At 39.3% G+C, this 21,621-nt stretch overlaps 13 protein-coding genes across 13 annotated transcripts; 4 read left to right on the forward strand and 9 right to left on the reverse strand.

Moving 5' to 3' along the window:
* Positions 1 to 220: 220 nt before the first annotated feature.
* Positions 221 to 1,156, reverse strand: PNP1 (purine-nucleoside phosphorylase; the record flags this gene model as incomplete). Its single annotated transcript, XM_033912074.1, has 1 exon — positions 221 to 1,156. One exon carries the CDS (start codon positions 1,154 to 1,156, stop codon positions 221 to 223), a length of 936 nt encoding a protein of 311 aa, XP_033767965.1.
* Positions 1,157 to 1,442: 286 nt separating this feature from the next.
* On the forward strand, positions 1,443 to 2,819 carry CLB4 (B-type cyclin CLB4; the record flags this gene model as incomplete). The annotated part of the gene is made up of 1 exon (XM_033912075.1): positions 1,443 to 2,819. The coding sequence occupies one exon, from the start codon at positions 1,443 to 1,445 to the stop codon at positions 2,817 to 2,819; it is 1,377 nt and encodes a 458-aa protein (XP_033767966.1).
* A 420-nt stretch (positions 2,820 to 3,239) lies between these two features.
* ATG38 (Atg38p) lies at positions 3,240 to 3,994 on the reverse strand (the record flags this gene model as incomplete). The annotated part of the gene is made up of 2 exons (XM_033912076.1): positions 3,240 to 3,902; positions 3,977 to 3,994. The coding sequence occupies 2 exons, from the start codon at positions 3,992 to 3,994 to the stop codon at positions 3,240 to 3,242; spliced, it is 681 nt and encodes a 226-aa protein (XP_033767967.1).
* Positions 3,995 to 4,324: 330 nt separating this feature from the next.
* Positions 4,325 to 5,746, reverse strand: TUB4 (gamma-tubulin; the record flags this gene model as incomplete). The annotated part of the gene is made up of 1 exon (XM_033912077.1): positions 4,325 to 5,746. The coding sequence occupies one exon, from the start codon at positions 5,744 to 5,746 to the stop codon at positions 4,325 to 4,327; it is 1,422 nt and encodes a 473-aa protein (XP_033767968.1).
* A 345-nt stretch (positions 5,747 to 6,091) lies between these two features.
* CRR1 (putative glycosylase) lies at positions 6,092 to 7,372 on the reverse strand (the record flags this gene model as incomplete). Its single annotated transcript, XM_033912078.1, has 1 exon — positions 6,092 to 7,372. The coding sequence occupies one exon, from the start codon at positions 7,370 to 7,372 to the stop codon at positions 6,092 to 6,094; it is 1,281 nt and encodes a 426-aa protein (XP_033767969.1).
* A 653-nt stretch (positions 7,373 to 8,025) lies between these two features.
* Positions 8,026 to 10,095, forward strand: FRE1 (ferric/cupric-chelate reductase; the record flags this gene model as incomplete). Its single annotated transcript, XM_033912079.1, has 1 exon — positions 8,026 to 10,095. The coding sequence occupies one exon, from the start codon at positions 8,026 to 8,028 to the stop codon at positions 10,093 to 10,095; it is 2,070 nt and encodes a 689-aa protein (XP_033767970.1).
* Positions 10,096 to 10,257: 162 nt separating this feature from the next.
* Positions 10,258 to 11,382, reverse strand: CDC123 (cell proliferation protein CDC123; the record flags this gene model as incomplete). Its single annotated transcript, XM_033912080.1, has 1 exon — positions 10,258 to 11,382. One exon carries the CDS (start codon positions 11,380 to 11,382, stop codon positions 10,258 to 10,260), a length of 1,125 nt encoding a protein of 374 aa, XP_033767971.1.
* A 195-nt stretch (positions 11,383 to 11,577) lies between these two features.
* CPR6 (peptidylprolyl isomerase CPR6) lies at positions 11,578 to 12,693 on the reverse strand (the record flags this gene model as incomplete). Its single annotated transcript, XM_033912081.1, has 1 exon — positions 11,578 to 12,693. One exon carries the CDS (start codon positions 12,691 to 12,693, stop codon positions 11,578 to 11,580), a length of 1,116 nt encoding a protein of 371 aa, XP_033767972.1.
* Positions 12,694 to 12,947: 254 nt separating this feature from the next.
* On the reverse strand, positions 12,948 to 13,238 carry COA4 (Coa4p; the record flags this gene model as incomplete). Its single annotated transcript, XM_033912082.1, has 1 exon — positions 12,948 to 13,238. The coding sequence occupies one exon, from the start codon at positions 13,236 to 13,238 to the stop codon at positions 12,948 to 12,950; it is 291 nt and encodes a 96-aa protein (XP_033767973.1).
* A 392-nt stretch (positions 13,239 to 13,630) lies between these two features.
* Positions 13,631 to 15,856, forward strand: MSC3 (Msc3p; the record flags this gene model as incomplete). Its single annotated transcript, XM_033912083.1, has 1 exon — positions 13,631 to 15,856. One exon carries the CDS (start codon positions 13,631 to 13,633, stop codon positions 15,854 to 15,856), a length of 2,226 nt encoding a protein of 741 aa, XP_033767974.1.
* A 487-nt stretch (positions 15,857 to 16,343) lies between these two features.
* Positions 16,344 to 17,312, forward strand: CCC1 (Ccc1p; the record flags this gene model as incomplete). Its single annotated transcript, XM_033912084.1, has 1 exon — positions 16,344 to 17,312. The coding sequence occupies one exon, from the start codon at positions 16,344 to 16,346 to the stop codon at positions 17,310 to 17,312; it is 969 nt and encodes a 322-aa protein (XP_033767975.1).
* Positions 17,313 to 17,870: 558 nt separating this feature from the next.
* On the reverse strand, positions 17,871 to 18,533 carry RSA3 (Rsa3p; the record flags this gene model as incomplete). The annotated part of the gene is made up of 1 exon (XM_033912085.1): positions 17,871 to 18,533. One exon carries the CDS (start codon positions 18,531 to 18,533, stop codon positions 17,871 to 17,873), a length of 663 nt encoding a protein of 220 aa, XP_033767976.1.
* Positions 18,534 to 18,824: 291 nt separating this feature from the next.
* On the reverse strand, positions 18,825 to 21,278 carry UTP13 (U3 snoRNA-associated protein UTP13; the record flags this gene model as incomplete). The annotated part of the gene is made up of 1 exon (XM_033912086.1): positions 18,825 to 21,278. The coding sequence occupies one exon, from the start codon at positions 21,276 to 21,278 to the stop codon at positions 18,825 to 18,827; it is 2,454 nt and encodes an 817-aa protein (XP_033767977.1).
* Between the last annotated feature and the right edge of the window lie 343 nt (positions 21,279 to 21,621).

Genomic DNA, 21,621 nt, shown 5'->3' on the forward strand with positions numbered 1-21,621 from the left:
AAGTATTCGACTTTCTTTTTTTGTTTTTTGCAAGTTCTTATATTAAAATTGTTATAGATATCTCTTATACAAAAACAAACAAACGAACAAATTGATCGACATATATACAATAGATATAAAAGAACTGTTCTTTTCTTCAACAGAACTGGAGAAATCATTATACCGGCCGAAGGCATATTCACCCGTTACGCAATATAGAGGTATTTAAGTTATAGCATAATTATAATTCCTCCATTACGGCAGCAATCAAATTTTGCACGTCATTGGAGGCAATTTTACCATTCTCCAGTACTTCAGCGTGGGTCGCTTTACCTTTCTCTAAAGGCACGGGTGACTCGTCCAGTGCACTGGCAGGGCTATCAACGACACAAGTATTAGTAATCAGACTTAAGGCTAGGACCCTCCACCCGCAATGTCTTGCCACGATGACCTCAGGAACAGTACTCATTCCGACGGCATCTCCTCCAAGCATCCTTATCATTTTGGATTCTGCTCTTGTTTCAAAAGTGGGGCCAGATACAAAAGTGTAAGTACCTTCATGCAGAGGCCTTTGAATTTTTAGCTCTTTCCATTTTTTAAATAAAAGTTTTCTCAGCTCCAGATCATATGCATCACTCAAGGCCAAGAAACGAGGTCCAACTTCATCCAAGTTAGGACCTCTCAATGGATGCTGGCCAGCAAGACCAGGGATATTTAAATGATCATAAATGCACATCAAATCACAGGCTTGATATTTCGCATTTATACCACCAGCGGCATTAGTGACAATTAAATTGTGGACATGGCCCATGTGATTAAGTACTCTAATAGGAAAGGTAGTCTCAAACAATGTGTTCCCCTCATATCCATGAAGGCGACCATTCATTAATACTACTGGTGAACCATTCATAGATCCGAACATTAGTGTACCGGAATGACCAGGAACCGTACTTTTCTTGAATCCTGGAATATCTTGGTATGGAATTGTTATCGGGGGTGGGTTATCTATAGACAATTTAGTGGATATACCACCTAGCCCTGAGCCACATATGATTAAGGTTCGTGGAGGCTCGAATTTTGCCGTTTTTTTGAAATGTGGTTCCAAGATACCAGAAAGATACGCAGCAGCCTTGGCAATTGCTTCTCGTTGGTGACTAACGTCCAAGATATCGCTCATCTCTCAAGTGTATTAGGAGTATTTCATATATCCTAGAAGACAGTTCAATATTGTGCCTGTCCTTCCTTTCTGCTCTTTGTTTCGAGATTTTCCTTTTCTTTGCGCTTTGTAAACACTGAAACAAAAACAGAAACAGAAACAAAAACAAAAACAATGGAAATATCAAAATGATACTTATTGTGACCGTATAATACTTTAGTTCCTTGGTAGTCAACTTTGTATTTAGAAGACAGCCTTCTATACTGGATACCGGGCAGCTCTGATCAAACAGGGCAATTGAGAGAAGATGTTTGACGGGCATACTGTACAGCCTTCACGGTCTACTTTGATAGGTGGCATTGAAATCCAGGACGAAAATGCAGATCATGAAGTTGAAAGTCTACTTCACCACGGAGTTCAAAAGGGTGTAAAAAGGCTAGAGAAAAGACAGGGGAGGGTGGCACTGGGTGATGTGACCTCTCAAAAAGCAAACAAAATACATAATGCCATCCATAATAAATTTCATCTGGCGAGGAACAACTTTGAAAAACAGAATATACGCCCATCAGCTTTACTAAAAGAACAAGAAGACGCAAGGGACGACGAAAGTGACTATTTTTTAATCGATAGTTCTGAAGACTCTTCAACTGATGAGGAGCAAGGTAACGAAGACGCTATCGACGATTTGCTAAGTCGGAGAATAAATGATCAACAGCTTCAAACCAATGAAGTGTATGAAGATTCTGATGGGGAAATGCAAGACGTTGCCGAAGAAGATATTGATAGTGTAGTTGAACCACTATCTCCAATAAACAACGATGGAATTCAGAATGAATTGGACAGGGCATTTGAAAAATACTTTCAGTCAGTTCCCAATCCGCTAGATGATGACACCCATGACGTGGTAATGGTTGTGGAGTACGCTTCTGATATATTCTATTACTTGAGGGAACTTGAAGTGAAATATAGGCCCAATCCCTACTATATGCAAAATCAAGTAGAGTTAACATGGCCGTTCAGACGAACTATGATAGATTGGCTAGTCCAACTGCATTATAGGTTTCAACTTTTACCAGAAACGTTATACTTGACGATCAATATAGTGGATAGATTTCTATCGAAGAAGACCGTTACTTTGAATAGGTTTCAACTTGTTGGTGTATCTGCTTTATTTATTGCTGCCAAGTTCGAAGAGATTAACTGTCCCACTTTGGATGATCTAGTTTACATGCTGGAAAATACATACAGCAGAGATGATATTATTAAAGCAGAACAGTATATGATTGATACTCTAGAATTTGAAATAGGTTGGCCGGGGCCCATGCCATTTTTAAGAAGGATAAGTAAGGCAGATGATTACGATTTTGAACCAAGAACATTAGCAAAGTATTTATTGGAAACTACAATAGTAGAACCAAAACTAGTGGCTGCTGCACCAAGTTGGTTAGCTGCTGGCGCATATTTTCTGAGCAAAATAATCCTTGGTTCAAATGATTGGTCTTTAAAACATGTGTTCTACTCTGGCTACACATCGAGTCAAATAATTCCTTTAGCGTCACTGATTTTAGAGAATTGTAAAAACGCATCTCGACGTCATCATTCAATTTGGAAAAAATACTTTGATCAGAAGCATTACCGCTGTTCTCAGATTGTAGAAGAATGGATTGTTTCGACAGAGGCCTAAAATCCTCATTCCGACACTCTCGTCTTCGATTTTACAAATTTTTGCAGCTTGGAAGATATCTCCATTTACTTCGGTTTTAGTTTCAGAAGGATCATATTTCATTTATTCAAGCAGAAGATATATTATATTACGCACATACACACATACACATACACACACACATATATATATATATATACGAATGCATCCTCATTTCCGTTTCAGTTAACACCTCGTGTGGTCTGTATATAAGTTAGTATTATCTACTCTTGATTGAATCGTACCTGACAACGCTTGAACGGGCTTCCTCAGCAAAATTCAACTTCAGAGAACATATGACATTTGTGTGCCATGCCTCCAAGTAAGCCGTATTGATAGCACAGAGGTAGAAACCACACGCCCTAACTAAGTTCAAAGAGTGCTCGACATTACGTTATTCGCCTAGTTTTGTTGCTTATCCCTCCTTTGCTTCGCACTTTCTACTAAGCTGTCCCAGCGCTCCCTCAATCGTCCAATTTCATTGGCCAATTTTCTGTTCTCTTTCGTAACTTGGTCAATCTTCATGCCGTATTCTTTGAATTTTTTTTGCTCATATAATACCAACTCCTTTTTGAATTGTTCAAGTCTTAAATTGATCTTCATTTCCAAGTTTTTGGAATTCTTTCCCCCTTCCGCTTTCAACTGAATGTCATTATTCAAATTGAATTGCAAGCGGTTTAAAATTGACATAAGAACTGGATCGTTTATGGGGTTTAACGTGTCCTGGTAAACTGAGTTATCCCAATTCCTGGTGTTATTTATTCCATTTATCGCAGATTTGTTGTTCAAAATAACAGAGCCAATAAGCGTATTGTTGTTAACTATTCCAATATTATTCTCTTCCGATGATTGCTTTTCAATCAAAAGCTCCAATTCTTGGATTTTGGCCGTAATGTCCTGTTTTAATAAATAAATGGCTTGCGTAACGTCAGAACTTAATTTATTTTGAGACAAATTCTCGTTCTGCGGGCCTAACACTTCAATGGCTTCTTGATACTTTGTTTTAGCATTAGCAAAATCTCCTTTTCGACATTCCTGTTCGGCGTTCTCGATAATAGTATAAACCTGAATACAAATATTGTTTATAATTCTCGTTAGTTCCATGAACAAAAAAAAGGAAGCATAATAAAAAAACTTACTTCCGCTAAAGTACTCATTCCATCACTAAGGTTTGTATAACTGTGGTTGAATTTATCGAAATGGTCCGTGCAGCGAGATAGATGTTTTGTATTCCAAGCAGAGCGTTCCATCGCACTCTGAATTGTGTCTTCTGGTTTTTCCGCCCCCTAGAGAATTTAGAAATCGAAGAGGCGCTATCAGTATGTGCAATGATGGAAAAAAGATACAGAGCTTTATACATATTACAATACAGTGGGGAATTTATAAATGGAGATAGTACATTTGAAGCGGTTGTTGGTATTGATAACTTGACAGCGCATTATAAACAGTTGGCCAAATGGTAAAATTACTGAAGAAGGAAAGCATCATTATGTTAATTTATGGTCGCCGTCGGCATCCAGGTCCTCTTCCAACTCGCCGACCATATTTTCATCATCAACAAGTACATCGTCCAAATACGAATCTTGTTCCGCAGCCACATAATCTTCCATTAGGCTTTGTACCACTTCCCTTGACTCGGTAAATTCATCTTGAACGTTCTGCATGGATTGGAACAAGTCGCCTACATTATAATTATTCAGAAACGCGCCCTTAGCAAATACTTTGTCAAAAGTATTGCATGCATTCTCAAAGACGTTCACCACAGTAGATATATTGCTTAACATCATACCGCTAACTTCGTTTTCATTAGGCTGTGAGGGTAGGTAGGGCGATCTTCTACCAATGTTAACGTGCATCGCAGAAGAAGACCATGAGGGAAATTTAATACGCTGCTGTAACTTGGTCATTGCACGTGATATCTGACGAGGCTCTACATTACCAATAATTGTGTTATAAACGTTGAAATATGTTGGATTGTTCATCGCGGTAGAGACGAGAGAATTAGAAGGATCTAATAAATCTAACATGACGTCATAACTGGAATGGCCCTTATGCGCTGTATCATCATGAATATAATCTGATGTAAATGGAGTGAAACTAGGACTTAGAAAATGAAGTTCAGGGGAAGGAATCAAGGTGGAATAGATACTGGGCATGGATGAATACATGTAACTGGGAAACCGTATACTGTTCGTTACCGACGATATTATGGTCGATATCAATTGATTCGTGTGCTGTAAATCGATATTCGGGTTCCTAAATACTTTACTGGAAATATTCAGCAACGAAGCATTATCAAACACCACGGTTGCATCGCTATCTTCTATCAGTCTCCTCAAGGCCAGAATAGTATTATAAGATTGAACAACAACCTCAGAAGACCTTGCAGGGAACACTGAATATGTCGTAAGTATTTTTTTGGGATATCGATCACAGAGCGCTTCTAAGAGGTTGGACCCCAGCCCGGAACCAGTCCCACCTGCCACTGAGTGTAACAACTGGAAACCCTCGAAATTGTCAGTAGAATCGATCTCTTTATCGATCTTGTTAAGAATATCATCCTGATTACGCGTTCCTATATCATACCCATTAGCCCAAGAATTACCGGCACTAGCACCATCAGAAGCCACCCAGGTATTTCTCGGGTCGAAAAACCCACGAAATGTATTCTCCACGTCGGCAATGACGCTAGGCTCAGAATCCATCATAATGGCCCTTGGCGTAAACTTATTCCTACTGTTTTCGCGGAAGAAAGGCTTTGTGTCATCATCTCTTTCTGTACCGGAATCAGCTAGTTGAGATAGCCCATCGGTGCCTATAGCATGTTCTTTCGCCAATTGAGACCAGAGAAACTTACCAACGTGGTTCCCGCATTGACCTGCTTGCAAAGTGATAATTTCCCCACCCATAGATAGTTATACGTTGGCTCCTTATACAGGTACAGCAACTAATATCACGCATTTTGCTGCTACTGCTATGATTATTATTACTTTTGGTGAAATTTCCCAAAAGATAATATTAACGCGTTCCGTCACCCGGCGACGCTTAAAACCACAGGGTAACAGCGATAGTACTTTAATGAGGAGAATAGCGAACATACGCATAAAGAAAATAGCAATAGTTGCGATGCGGAAAGTAGGTGCATTTTGTGTTTCTTGGGAGGTTTGGACTACAGAATGTATACATATATACTATGGCGTGCCTTGATGCTGGGAATTAGAGGATCCGTTACGGAAAGGGGACTTCCTAAGACATTATTGCTGTAACCATTTTGACTGTTTCCAAGAACTTAGCCAGTCGTTTATCTTCGGAGTAACAAAGCAATCCCATTGAAGAGACTCCTCGCGATAATGAATCACTCTGTCTTGCCTTTTGTACGAAGCGACTACTTTTGACAAATCTTTTTGGGAAATGGTTGGCGCCTTCTTCTTTGCCTTTAAACAAAACTGCACTTGTTCTGTGAATTTATTTTGGTACGGCGTTACGGTGATTTGTTCAACGTGCGCCGTAAATTGGCCCTTTTCGATGATATCGGGTGAATTTTCCCAGTCTATGGGACCACCAGCCCAGTTTATCGTACCGGGTCCGTTGGTTTCCGAGCCGCCTGGCCAAACAGCGATTTCTAGCCTCATCGGTGTTTGTGGATACCTATATTCTTTACTAATTGGGTCCCAGGTATCCTTTTTCAGGACTGTGCGGGCTAGTTTACCGTCAATGTACCATATTATTCTATCTGGGTCCCAATCAATCTCATAACTGTGGTAAGTTGCCGAAGTGTCAGCTCCTACGGGAAATCTTTGCATTTTTGTATAATCCAAGTGCCCTTGAGAATAGTAGTTTGATTGGGTCATCGTCAGATCACCACCCAGCCACTCAAAATCGATCTCGTCCCCAATTGCGGATGTCAGGTCAAATGCGGTCACCACGCCTCTTGACCTTGCTGTTTTCATTCGCACGCTTGCCTTACCATATAGGAACGACCTAGTCGATGTAATCAAACTTCCAGTAGTTTTTTTTGGCATAGCCAAAACAATATTCCCGCCGCTCGCTTCAATTGATGTGTAGCCGCTATGTGTGAAATCGAAATCTTCCAGCATTTTCTCTGCTTCTTTATTATCCGGAGTGACCAAGAATTTTGCGTAATGTATGATTCTCTTGGAATTTAGCTCCCCTTCTACTATGCCTACCTTGGCATTTGCCTTATTTGGTCCATTTTCCTCCCTGATTGGTGGTTTAGGTTGATAATTCACGATGAATTTAGGAACTTTTGGTGTGCTAAAAAATTCAAGTTTTAAATTGGCCACTAAAGCGGGTATAGGGGCGCAGCTTTCCTCATCGAAGGAGGACCTTACATTGCAGCCACCTAGACATATCGGTCCAGCTCCGCATTCATTATATGGCGAACAACACGGCCATTCAGCGGGGCATGGCTTATTTGTGGAGCAGGGAATAGAGTTTTTGGGCTTGTATAGTTCTCCGAATGTGAATCCAACGTAGCTAATAACCGGCACTAGCTGTAATATTGAAATTTTCATACTTGTATTTTGTGCAAAAGCCCTTGGTTATACGTCTAAACGATATAACCGTTGTCACATTTCGTTATTAATCGATAACCATCAGCTGCTATTGTCACTTTTTTTTTCTACATGATCGTCGCGAGGCTTTCGATATTTTTTGTGACGCCTTTAAAAGTACAGTAGAACGAGCACATAAGAAGTAAGTTCAAAGTACGGCAGCATGGGATTGACAGCAAAGAGTCGTACACTAGTTGAAAAATACCCGATAAAATGTATCGTGGCTGCCTGATGGGTTTGCAGCAATTGCAAAGAACATTAAAGTTGCTGATCTTAGTATGAATCTACTCCCAACCCAAACATTTTCACCGATATTTTTGCTCACCTTTTTTTTGCTCATCGAAAATTGTTAGCGGTTCGACTTTGATTTACTATTACACCCAGTTTCAAAAATCCTCACGGCTAGATCGCAATCTTAAGGAACTCAAAGTGCCTGATTTTGCGATGATTAGTTATAGCGATGGATACTTAAATCGTGTTAAACTCCCAGCTTTGGAGCCGTTTGTTTCTCCTTCACGCTTTACTTCTTGTCTATTTAGTACACTTTTTAAAAGATAGTATAAACATCTAGTTTCTCGTATATTCACGCCGACAGAAGAGCGTACTGGACCAATATGATTGGAATCCGTGTGTTACTCTGCTTATTTATATCGTTTGTTGCCATGGTGCAATCGAGTGCCACACTTGTGAGTACTTCATGTGTTTCCCAAGCTTCATTATACCAATTTGGATGTTCTAGTACTAAATCTCAAAGTTGCTACTGTAAAAATGTCAATTGGCTGGGCTCAGTGACTGCATGTGCCTATGAAAATGCTAAATCTAATAAAACGCTAGACAGTACCTTAATGAAACTGGCTGCTCAATGTTCAAGCATCAAAGTTTACACTCTAGAGGACATGAAGAATATTTATTTGAATGCATCGAATTATTTAAGAGCTCCTGTGAAAAGTGATAAAAAAGTTCTGGTCAACCAACCTCTGATGGCAAACGAGACCGCATACCATTATTATTACGAAGAGAATTATGGTGTTCATCTTAACCTAATGCGTTCTCAATGGTGCGCTTGGGGTCTCGTTTTCTTTTGGGCGGTCGTGCTTACTGTGGCCACTATTTTCAACATCGTGAAAAGGGTGTTTGGCAAGAACATTATTGCAAACTCCGTAAAAAAATCACTTATTTATCCTTCCGTTTACAAAGACTACCATGAACGAACTTTTTATTTATGGAAGCATCTACCATTTAATTTTCCAACTAGGGGCAAGGGTCTCGTTGTATTAATTTTTGTTATTTTAACCATACTATCCCTCAGTTTTGGTCATAATATCAAGCTTCCACACCCATATGATAGACCCAGATGGAGAAGAAGCATGGCTTTTGTGAGTCGTAGAGCAGACTTAATGGCTATTGCACTTTTCCCTGTAGTCTATCTGTTCGGAATAAGAAATAATCCCTTCATTCCTATAACAGGTCTTTCCTTTTCTACATTTAATTTCTATCATAAATGGTCTGCTTACGTTTGTTTTATGTTGGCTGTTGTCCACTCAATCGTAATGACGGCCTCTGGAGTGAAAAGAGGAGTATATCAACGTTTGGTTAGTAAATTCTACTTTAGGTGGGGTATAGTGGCAACGATATTGATGTCCGTGATTATTTTTCAAAGTGAAAAAGTATTTAGAAATAAAGGGTATGAGATTTTCCTTCTTATTCATAAGGCTATGAATATTATGTTCATTATTGCCATGTATTATCATTGTCATACTCTGGGATGGATGGGTTGGATTTGGTCAATGGCTGGTATTTTATGCTTTGATAGATTCTGCAGAATTGTCAGAATCGTTATGAATGGTGGCTTGAAAACTGCTACCTTGAGTACCACAGATGATTCCAGCGTTATTAAAATTTCAGTAAAAAAACCAAGATTCTTCAAATACCAAGTAGGAGCTTTCGCATACATGTATTTCTTATCACCAAAAAGTGCATGGTTCTATAGTTTTCAATCACACCCATTCACAGTACTATCGGAACGACATCGTGATCCAAACAACCCGAATCAATTGACCATGTACGTAAAGGCAAATAAAGGTATCACTCGGGTTTTATTGTCGAAAGTTCTAAGTGCTCCAAATCACACGGTTGATTGCAAAATATTTCTGGAAGGTCCATATGGTGTAACAGTGCCACATATGGCTAAAGTAAAAAGAAACTTGGTGGGTGTAGCCGCTGGTTTGGGTGTTGCAGCTATTTATCCGCACTTTGTTGAGTGTTTACGACTACCATCTACTGATCAACTTCAGCATAAATTTTACTGGATCGTCAATGACCTATCGCATTTAAAATGGTTTGAAAATGAATTGCAGTGGTTAAGGGAGAGAAATTGTGAAGTTTCAGTCATATTCACCGGTTCTAGTTCTAGTGTTGAGGACACAAATTCAGATGACAGTACAAAAGGTTTTGATGATAAAGAAGATAGCGAAATCACTGTTACATGTCTCAATAAAAGACCCGATTTGAAAGAACTAGTGCGCTCGGAAATAAAACTCTCAGAGCTAGACAATAATAATATTACCTTTTATTCGTGCGGGCCAGCAACGTTTAACGATGATTTTAGAGACGCAGTCGTCCAAGGTATAGATTCCTCCTTGAAGATTGACGTTGAACTAGAAGAAGAGAGTTTTACATGGTAAGACCCCTTGTTAATAATTCATACACGCATACAGTCGTTATTTTGTTGCCCTTTTTTGGTGCCTTATCGGACTAACGTTTATATAAACCAATGTAAATAATTTTATATGATCATGTAACGGGGTAATAAAAAGACGAATACATTTAAAAAGCGAGCTCCGCATCTAGGCTTCATTCTCGCTATTGCTACTTTCTTCCTCAGCTTGTTGAGAAAGTAGTTCCTTCCATTTTTGCGTCAGCTCTCGAATTGCTTCAGGATTTAAACTGGCTTCTACAAGATCCTGCGGCACATGGTTTTCGGAATGCTCTTTTGAAGCGAATCTACCAGTGTTATGCCTCGTCACTAACCTCAGTTCATAATCCTCGATGACATCTTTCGCAGGTGCTATCGCAGCAATCTCGTTCCATGAAAAAAGCAAAGAATCTGTCTTCCTGGCAAACGGATTTATATCAACAATGAAAATTTCATTGAAAGGTCTTGGAATATAAACGTCGAGAACGAAACTTTTGTCAGGAAACTTGGGCAGGACAACATCATGAACCATCTCATCAATGAGATCCTTGAAGGTATCTGACAGTTCATCTAAATAGTCATAATAATTTAAATCACGTTGGGTGGCCCCGACGATATGAGTATTCTTAACGAAGACCCTAAATTCTAGTGCTGGGTTCATATCACACCATTGTCTAAGTACCAAGTCATATTTAAATCCTTTTACGTCATCCCCGTCCGCGCAACCTTCAAATGCTCTTTGAAGATCATGCATTATATAATTGGATGCGTTCAAAAGTAGGTAAACTTCATTTACCTCGTTACACTTCATAGTATTATTCGGCAAAATCCAAGTAGCGTCTCTTGGTGCTGACCAATTCAACTTAGGAGCCACTGCTCCTAATTCGTTCAATGCATCCTTTAATTGCTGGTGTAATTCTGGAAAATCTATTAATGGCTCAACTTCTTGGACATATTCGGTGGCGGTATCTTCATCATCTTCCCAATCACTATAGTCGTTATCTTCATTTCTTATTATTTCTTCGGTGTACACCGACCTGGAGTTTTCCTCTTGCGGCAACTTGATACCATCTTGTTTCAAATATTGAATGAATTTTTTTGGTAAGGATTTCATTACTATGGATTTTGGCACATATTTAGGATATAGTGATGACCAAAACGAGTATGAGCAGTGCTCAATCTGAGCTCTTGTTACTGGTATATCTACAAAAGTTGCATATTCTTGTGAGCGCATTATAAATAATTTGCGAGACAGTTGCTCTCTGGACACACGCATTCCTTTCACTGCGGAATGAAAGCATCGTTAGCTTCTTCATCTTCTATTACGTGAAAGCTCATCGGGAAATATCCGCTCACTATGCCAGAAAAAGAAATTTTTTTAACAGAATTTTCAACGTACTTTTTACTTAACTACTGAGGCAAGACAACTCTTTGGTTTCTATACATTTAAGCATACACATCATGCAAGTAATCAGGAGAACATCTTTGAAAGAGACTTCTTGGCCTTTTCATTTTGTTGCTTCGTTTTTAATTTAGTGTCTTGAATGGCTTTCAAGATGGCGGCGTCGTTTGGTTGGAAAGTGGTAGCCATTTCGAGGTCATTGAGGGCCATATCTGTGTCATTAACATGGTAATAGGCCAGGCCACGACGGTATAAAGCTTTGGCTTTAGCTTTTTCGTCAGCGGCTTCGGCATATAGCACCTCTGATGCTGCTACTAATACTTGCTTGTAATCTTTCAACTTAAGGGCGCAGATGGCAATATTCAATGGAATGGATACTTTCAGTTGATTGATTTTTTCAATTTGTTCCTTCTCCAAATCTTCTGGGAAATACTCTTTCAAGAATTTATCACATTTGATATATTTCTCTAAAGCTACCGAATAGTTTTGTTTCTTGAACTGTTCGGTACCAATGTTCTTTACTGTTTCGATAGCTTTCAAGACAGTGTCGAAATTCTTCAGGTCAACTTTTTCGTCTTGTTTCAAAATATCTTCGTAATTATCACCGTACTCATCTGTTGGTGTGGCTTCCGCATCCTCTGGTACTTGATAATCGTCAGGCAACACGCCACAATTGTCAATCTTTACATCACGCAATGGCTTGTTGTTTTCTTGGTCACATTGTTGATTTTCAATCAAGCGAACAATTCTTTTACCTTGAATGACTTCACCAAACACAACGTGCTTCCCGTCCAAATGAGGTGTAGGAACACAGGTTATGAAAGCTTGGGAGCCGTTTGTATTTGGACCAGCGTTAGCCATGGATAGAAGGAATGGTTTATCATGCTTAACAGTAAAATTTTCATCCTCAAATTTTTCACCGTATATGCTTTCACCACCAGTACCATTAAAATTAGTGAAATCACCAAATTGACACATAAAGTCTTTGATAACTCTATGGAAAATGGAACCCTTGTATGATAATGGTATATCAGATTTGGTCTTTGCCATTCCAGCATTTCCTTCGCACAGCTTCAAAAAATTTTCAGCCGTTTGAGGCACTATGTCATTGTACAACTCAAAAACTAAACGGCCTTGAGGCTTGCCTCCGATAGAAATATCAAAAAATGTTTTAGGCCTAGCCATGTTTACTTTGTGATTCAGTGAATATTGTCTTGCCAGTTTCTATGTGAAGTAGATATATCACCATCTCTGCTATTCGACTTATATAAACAATTTTCTGGGCTGAACGTTTTCCTGCTAGAGCGGAAAAATATTCTAGAATCCCATAGAAATGCCGTTCAAAAGCGCAATAGTTATATTCTATAAAGGGAAACAATATGTTTCGATGACTGCGGCTGTCTATTATATACATGTTATACATTAAGATATTTAAATTTTCACTTCTCCTTTTCCGAGCCCTTACTGGTCGTCCCATCCACGTCAACCGTGCTTACGCGCTCTCTATTACCATTCTGTTCCCAACACTTCCTAAATAACGTCATCTCATTGAAACACTGCCTCCAGTCGCCTGTTTCGGCATGACACAGCTGTAATGCAAGGTTCTCTACGTAGCATCCGGTCTTGGATATTCTCGTGTCCCATGCATCCGGGTCTTCGTCTTCTTGAACTTCTTTATATTCTTCCAACGCCTGTTTGTAATATTCTGAAGTTTCACCAGTTTCACTCATGGCCACTTTGCTGATTTTAGCCTGTCAGAGCCTTTCTTTCCCTTTATCCTTCCCTTGTTTGACACTACTCTTTTGTAAGTGCCTTTGACTACCTTTAATGGCTGAGGCCCCTTTTTTTTGTTTCGGACATTTGTTGTGTGAAAAAGAGAAGGAAATAAAAGCATAAATGAAGCGAATGGATGAGAAGAGGGGAGAGGAAGCAAGAACGAAAGGAAAGAATATCAGGGACCTATACTTCAATACATCGCTTGATTTAGTGATAATCTTTCTTCCAACATTAGGTTTCTTTTGATTACTTTCGATCGTTGCACGTTGCTTATATTGATCGCTTTTACTTATTTTTTCACTGAAATAAATAAACAAAGACATCCTGTTGATCAAGAAAGTTCATAATGGTATTTGGTTTTTCAAAGAGGGATAGGAGGGTACCTGACTTGTCCAGGTACGATTACTACTATCAGAACCACGAAGATTATAACAAAAGCCCCCAGCTCTCTGCTGCTGCTGCCTCTGCTGCTTCTGCCGCATCACCGGATCGAACCAATTATTCAAGGTCGCACTCGCTGGTTAGCCATGCACCTCCAATATCGAAACAAAGAGGTTCGGTGAAGGCAACAGGGAGAAGGCTCTCTACATCCTCCGCCGTTCCGCCATCATCCAGGGGAGCAGGTAAGCAGTATTCACAGAAGACGTACTCGCTGAGGTCACAGAGGAGTGGGGAGTATCATATGCATCCACCGGGTTACGCCACCAATGGGAGCCGTATGAACTCTATGACATCTGGTGCCAATGCTAGAAGAAACTACGGCAAGAACAAATCCGCGAGCGGTAACAATAACGATTCAAGGGCCAACTCTATCACCGTAAAGACTACACAAGTGACAGACCCCTCGGGAAGAACTCAATCAATTACTAAAAAGACAATAAGGAAAATAAATGGATATGAATATGTGGAAACCACGACTACGACAAAGAATCTGGTTCCAGTAGGTGATTCGCAGCGTCATTTCGATGAATTTAGTGAAAACTACATGTTGCAAGATGATGACATCTTAGAGGAACAAACGAGCGATAACATTCACGATATAATGGAGGAAAACGAAACAGATAACGAAAATCCGCATTCTCCCATAAGTGCAAGTCATTTACCGGATGGTTCAGAACCAGCCGTGGAAAAACCAGATTTCCCGCCTGGATCGTATTTTCACCATAAGTATTCTACAGACGTTATGCCTTTAGAAGAAGAAAGCAGTCTATCCAATTTCAGTGACGCATTAGATTATATTCCCCCCACCCATCAGTCCAGTACTAAACATATTCATAATAAAAGGAACCAAACATCGACGACAAGAAGGAAGAAAAGACCGCCCGTTATGAAAAACGTAGAAGCGGAGGCTAAGAAACCATTAACTGAAGCAGAAATGTATCTTAAGGCCTTAGAGGTTGCCAAAAGAAACGTGTATCACACGGATGCTCCTTCAAATATTGCTTCAGCCCCACTCGGGAGCAACAAACCCAGGAAAAGTAGGATGGGCCAAAAAATGACTTTGAGAAGCAGTAATGATCCTCCAACGACTACTGCTAAATTTGCCAAATCTGACGTCGAGGTTCAACCAAAAAGATTTACAAGCTCTTTCTTTAATAGAAATGCTAGAAGTGGCCCTCATGAAGTGCACAATCATTCGGTGGTTTCGAATTCTAAATCGGATAAGGTAGTAGAGCCGGTACCAGAGCCTAAGAGTGCAAACACAGGGCTAACAGATAAAGAGATGTATGATCAGGCTTTGAAAATCGCACAAGCTAGGTATTACAACTCTCATGGCATTCAACCTGAAGCGATCGATAATGGCGCCGCGGCCGCTAAACCTGGCCAGATCGGCGTTAGCCATTCGGTACCTAGTGGAGGTGTCTCGCTCAATAAACAACATTATTCAGGGGAATCTGAAATTCCAGTCCAGAGCGAAGTGCATGAATACGAGCCCGTTCCATTGCAGAAGACAAAAACAGCCGGTTCTTCCAAAAATAAGTTCAAAACTATGTTTGACAAAGTGCTGCAATTCTCTCAAGAAAACTACGGCTATCAGCACAAGAAGGATCAAGGCGAGCAGGATCTAGTCAGTCATAATGCTGAAGAAAGCTTCCAAGCAGCGTCTACTTCAGAAAATGTGCCTACGGCAAGATCTTCTTCAGACGACGGTGTAACAGCGAATCCAGTTGCTGCAGATTCACTTTCGCCCCTTCAACAACAAACAGACTCGACTACTGCATCCTCAAACGGACAAAGTCAGGGCAACATACCCGCTCCCACAGTAGCGTCAACAACGAGGACAAGATCTCCGGAACAACAGGAAACTATAAAGTCTTCTTCTTCGCTTTTACAGGACCAAACCCCGCAACGTCAGGAAGACGCCACCGATCCGACAACATCGACGAATGAGTTGTCCGTCGCAGAGCCAACCACATCGCACACCATGCCTACCGACACTCCTATTATATCTCAGCCTACAATAGCCACTTCGACACACACAACGAAGACAATACAAGCTCAAGTTATTCCTACGAAGCACAAAAAGCCCAGTTTTTTCACTAAACTGTTCAAAAAAAAAAGCAGCCGTTAACCACTGTCATTTGAAGTTTGACATCATACCCTAACTCCTAAAGTCCGCTTTTAATTTTATTCTCTTTTCTTTCTTCTTGTTAACCTTCAATTACTAATGTAACTTAATCTTTAATATAACTTTTACACTTTCACAATATTGATGTTTTTCCGTCCTCGGCCAATGACGTCGCATTTCTCACGAATATTACTAACGCGCCCTGTTCTCATTGGTTCAGTACCCCTTTCGTGACCCGCATTTTTTTGTTTCTTTGTTAGCACGAATGTCTCACAATGAAGATGTAAAATTAAGATTATATATGAAAAATTGATACAAAATAAAATAGTCTGAATAACCAATTTGAAACGACATCGCCCTCAAATTTTGCTTTTTTTAGGTTTATAGAATAGAAACATAACAGAACAAAGCTTTAGACTCTTTTTTTCACTGATATATTGAACAAAGAAACAATTTTTTTGTCCTCCCATATCTCGTGCACACAAATATTATGTCCATTGTTGCACTAAAGAACGCAGTGGTGACCCTCATACAGAAAGCCAAAGGTAGTGGTGGAACCTCGGATTTGGGGGGGTCTGAATCAACTCCCTTGCTGAGAGGTAGTAATAGTAATAGTTCAAGGCATGATAACTTATCCTCGTCTAACTCGGATATTATCTACGGTAGAAATGCAGCGCAGGATCTAGAAAACTCGCCGATGTCGGTAGGGAAAGATAGTAGGAACGACGATAGCAGTTCGAATAACGAAGAGGCAAACTTAGGTTTCTTCCAGTCAGTAGATCCTCGCGTTATCAGCGACTTAATTATCGGGCTGAGCGACGGTTTGACTGTCCCCTTTGCCCTAACGGCCGGCCTATCTTCACTTGGTGATGCAAAATTGGTCATTACTGGTGGTTTTGCCGAGTTGATATCAGGCGCGATTTCTATGGGCCTTGGTGGCTATCTAGGAGCGAAGAGTGAATCTGATTATTATCATGCTGAAGTAAAGAAGGAGAAAAGGAAATTTTACGATAACACCAATCTAATTAACAGAGAAATTGAAGACATTTTGTTAGAGATCAATCCTAATTTCTCAGATGAAACAATCGTTTCGTTCATCAAGGATTTACAAAGAACGCCTGAACTAATGGTCGATTTCATTATCAGGTACGGTAGGGGTCTAGATGAGCCTGCCGAAAATAGAGAACTAATCAGTGCAGTTACCATCGGTGGCGGCTATCTACTTGGTGGGCTAGTACCACTAGTGCCATATTTTTTTGTTTCAGACGTGGGCACAGGTCTCATTTACTCTATTATAGTCATGGTTGTAACATTATTCTGGTTCGGTTACGTAAAGACAAAATTATCCATGGGCAGTGGCAGTTCAACCTCCAAGAAAGTTACAGAAGGTGTTGAAATGGTCGTCGTCGGTGGTGTAGCAGCAGGTGCAGCTTGGTTCTTTGTTAAGTTACTAGGTTAAGTGCAAAGTAACAACACTATACATATTTATTGTAAAGAAATTGGGAATTGGGAAGTTTTGCTATATATTTGGAACAGGGCTGGATTTTCTCGACATGCATTTCTTTTACCTTTTAATTTGTTTCTATATTCTCCTCTTTAAATTTATTTATACTAATGAATTTCAAACTAGTTTTTTTTTCTATTCCCAAAAGGATAATAGATGACCCATAATGGGCCTTCATGCGCATGGGATCGGTTTTCGTTGAATCTGCTTCGTTATTTTCCCAGTATCTTGCTTTGTACTTTTTGCTTTTTCCTCTTTTCCCTGCCTGTCAAATCGCAAGCTCTTCTCACTGTATTATGCCCAAAGTTTTTCTTTGCCTTTATATAAATTGCAGAATACATTCATTTATTACTCGCACTGTATACTGAAATCGTCCTTATACTATATGAAGCACAACTTGGATCAGAACTACTCTTCGTTATGATGGAAGAATGATCTGAATAATTAATGTGCATATCTATATATTGTTTGTGGAAACATGCCAAGGCTTAAAAAAGATAACATGATTTTTTTTTAATTCTCCATTTCTTTATTTTTCAGGACCAATTCTAGTTCACCAATATCAAACATTCCTATTCCTTCTTGTAGAGCATCTGCCAAAACGGATAAGGATTTATTCGTAAAATCCGGGGCAGATCTAAGATGACTGATATCATCACCGTAATTTTCGAAAAGTAAATTTAAATATTCTTCCCTTACTTTTGTCTTGTCTTTCCCTTTTGGTGTAAAATTTTCTGCCAATTCGTTGTATTCTTCCCTCGCAAGCTTGATGTTTTCGGCAATTTTCGATGCATTCATGAAACTGTCCTTTTTTTGAGATTTCATAGGTTCTGGGATTTTGCTCAAAGAAATTTTGGTGAAATCATCTATCACTTCTTTTGAATTTAACCTCAAATCCTTGCTCTCTTCGTCTGTTAGCTCGACATCGGAAACTTCCATTTCGATGTCTTCATGCCTGTCCTCGTCATTACCTTTTGAGAGAGCATGGTCAATTTTACCATTTCCAGTAACACTCTCTTTGGTGGGCCCATTTTGGATTTCCTCCTTTTCATTTTCTGATGAGGAATCTGACGACGAAGAATCTGATGATGAAACATCGGCTGTTCTTCTCTTCTTCCTCCTTCTGTTTTTTTTGATAGATTTGGTAGTTATGGCTGATATATCCCCTGCTGACATTCTGTATAATACTATGGCTACTTCTTTCCCTACTATTCTCACTATATAATCTAAGTTCATGTATGTATTCTTATAATATATGAAAGTTTTCGCTCTTCTCCATTTTTGCAAATTTTTAGCGATGATCTCTTCGCGCGAATAAGTTTTCAATGCCCGTAAAACTTACTATATGTTGAATTATTTCATTAGGCTTTCCGCTTTATCAATGCATTTTGTCTTTATATATCTAGTTTACAAAATAATATGTTGTTGCTGCCTACCTTTCAAGGTCCAATATCTGGGCATTTCTACCTAAAAAAGCTTGTCCATCTCCACCAATGCGTAATCTAATATGTAACTTTGTTCAACTAAATTATCCACCCTTGTGAAATGTCTTTGTGTGTATGGAATTATCGCATCGACTATCTTTACCATCCCCGGTATTTCACTTAATTTTGCTATGTTATGATGCATCAAAATGCATCTTATAGTTCTTTGCGCTATAGTGTGTGTTTTGGCATTTGTATTCCAATCTCTGCATCTTTTCATTAACAACGTTAATTGTTCGTCATTTAGAGTAGAAATGGCTTCATCCAATTCTTCATTGAAAATGACTCCACTCTTGCCTTCTTCGATATCTTGCCTAGATCTTGACTCACCCAGAGCTCTCTTTAAAACATTAAATAACCTCATTGGGTGATCTAAAGTCATTGCTAATAAAAATGCATTTGTCCAATCACCTTGGCTCATATAATTTTGAAGCGATTGTTCTTGTTCGACCTGTAACTTAGCCTTTTCTTGTTCTTGTTCTTTTTCTTGTTCGGTACAATCTTTCCAAAACTGAAAAACACCATCTGCATCAGCGCTCACGATCATATCACCATCATTCATTGTACTTAAAGCCCACAGCCTATTATTATGACCATCCAAAGTCTTCAGACATTCACCGCTAGAGCAATCCCATATTTTGATCAGGCCATCTGCACCGCAACTTATCAATTGTTTTTGCTTATTAATAAAGGAACATCTTTGAACCGCGTTGGTATGACCTTCCAACGTCTTCATAACGCTGAAAGTATCCAATGACCATATTTTGACGGTCTTATCACCTGAAGATGTTGCCAATAATTTGTCATATTGGCAAAACGACACATCCCATAGTCCACGCTTGTGGTTGGCCAACGTGGCTTCCAATTCACCATTTTCGAGGTTCCAGATCTTACAAGTTTTATCATATGACGCTGTTGCAAAAATAGAATCGTTGGGAGAGACTGACAAAGCATTGATGTCTTTTTCATGAGCATGACGAGTATATTCGGATACCTTGATAATTTGAACACTCTTAGTAACAGTTGGCTTTGGAATTACCCATTTTTTAATGGTTAAATCATTTGATGCTGTCAATAAAAATTCAGGATATCCCTTTGGCATTATATTTGGCAATCCAACTGCTGTTACTGCGCCTGAATGTCCAATATACTTAGCATAAATGTCAAACTTACTGCTGTTTTCATTATATCTCCAAACAATAGCCGTATTATCTTTAGAGGCGGTTGCAATCCATAGCCCATCTTCAGTAGCGTCTAATGAGTTTAGCAAATCTTCATGACCTTCATAAATTTCAACATCCAAAGGCAGCGAAGCCTCGGCCTCTGTTAAATCGGGGATGGGTATTATTCTTAGCGATGGAGAATTGGTGGCCAATGCCAATTTGTTTAGCTCTGGGCCAACATATCTCATGTCAGCAATGATACCATGGTTACCAGCAATGCTCGAAGTGACCTGTATTATGCCGTCATCATTCTCCAAATCTTCTTCAACGTTAATTAGTTGCAAAGTTTGATCAGACATTACCAAGAACATCTGTGAATTGTTCATTATTGGAAGAACACCAATAATGAATAACTCTTCTATAGGTTTGTTGGTCCTTTTGAGCACAGTACCGGATTCAGAGTCAATTAATTGAAAGATTGCATCACCACCGGCTGTATAAATTATGCGTTTACCGTCACGGTTCTTCAAGAATCCGCATGACTCTACCTGTTGGTTTACTGGAAGGGTTTTCGCCAATTTATATTTCTTCTTCATATCAAAATCCCAGAGATTAATAATATCATCTCTACCACCGGAAAGTAATTGCAGGCTTGGTCCATCGCTATCTGGTACCTCGATTATATCCAACCCTCTCACGGCAGAAGAGTGCTCTTGTAATGTGTGTAAGCATTTCCTTTTAACAAGATCCCATACTTTTACCATACCATTCGTGTCACCGGACGCTAATAACCATGTTTTACTATTCAATTGTCCATAAAATTTCAAGCTGGAAATCGTACCACCATGACCTTTGAACGAATGAGTAATGTAACCATTTTCGATATCCACAACAATTATACTACCATCTGTTCCGCCGACTGCCAGAAGAGTCGAAGTTGAATCTGCGTCAAGAATGTATGATGGGGAGGAAATCTTCATTGATCTGACAACTTTTCCGGTCTTTAGTTGAAAGATCTTTAAAAGTTGGGCTTGCGAAACGTATGTGAGATATTGTCCATCGGGAGTTAGTTTCAACGCGGTTATTTCCTGCTCATCTTCGTTAGAGATCTTGTGTAAAATCTTTCTTGAACCTGGTGTTAGATCAATTATGTTGATTTCATCAAGCACTGGAGTAGCTAGTATTCTACCATTTTCTGAGACAGTGGCAACAGCACTGCTTCCCGCATAGATAGGATTTAATGATACACCTTTATATGAGATTTTTAAATCCATGTCGTACCGTAATATAGCTTATTAGCGTTGAGAATATTATGTTGCTAATTCTCACCTTTAATACTATACTGCAATTATATCTGTGAGCGATGAGCTGAATTTTTCAGAAAATTTTCAGTCGTTTTACACGAATATAATATTAAGCTGCACTATAATAGCAAGAAGAGATGGGGTCATCACCTCAGCCTAAATCGGAGAGTAGGCAATCGACCAAATAGGGAACTTTCAAGCTTGCTCGCTTCTATACATTTCATTTGATGAATTATACCAGTAAAAAAATATTAATTGGGTTTTCTATAAAAATATGCATATATAAGTAAAAAATAACATGTAATTCTTTTCA

Source organism: Saccharomyces paradoxus (genome assembly GCF_002079055.1).
Source record: "Saccharomyces paradoxus strain CBS432 chromosome XII sequence".
NCBI lineage: Eukaryota > Fungi > Ascomycota > Saccharomycetes > Saccharomycetales > Saccharomycetaceae > Saccharomyces > Saccharomyces paradoxus.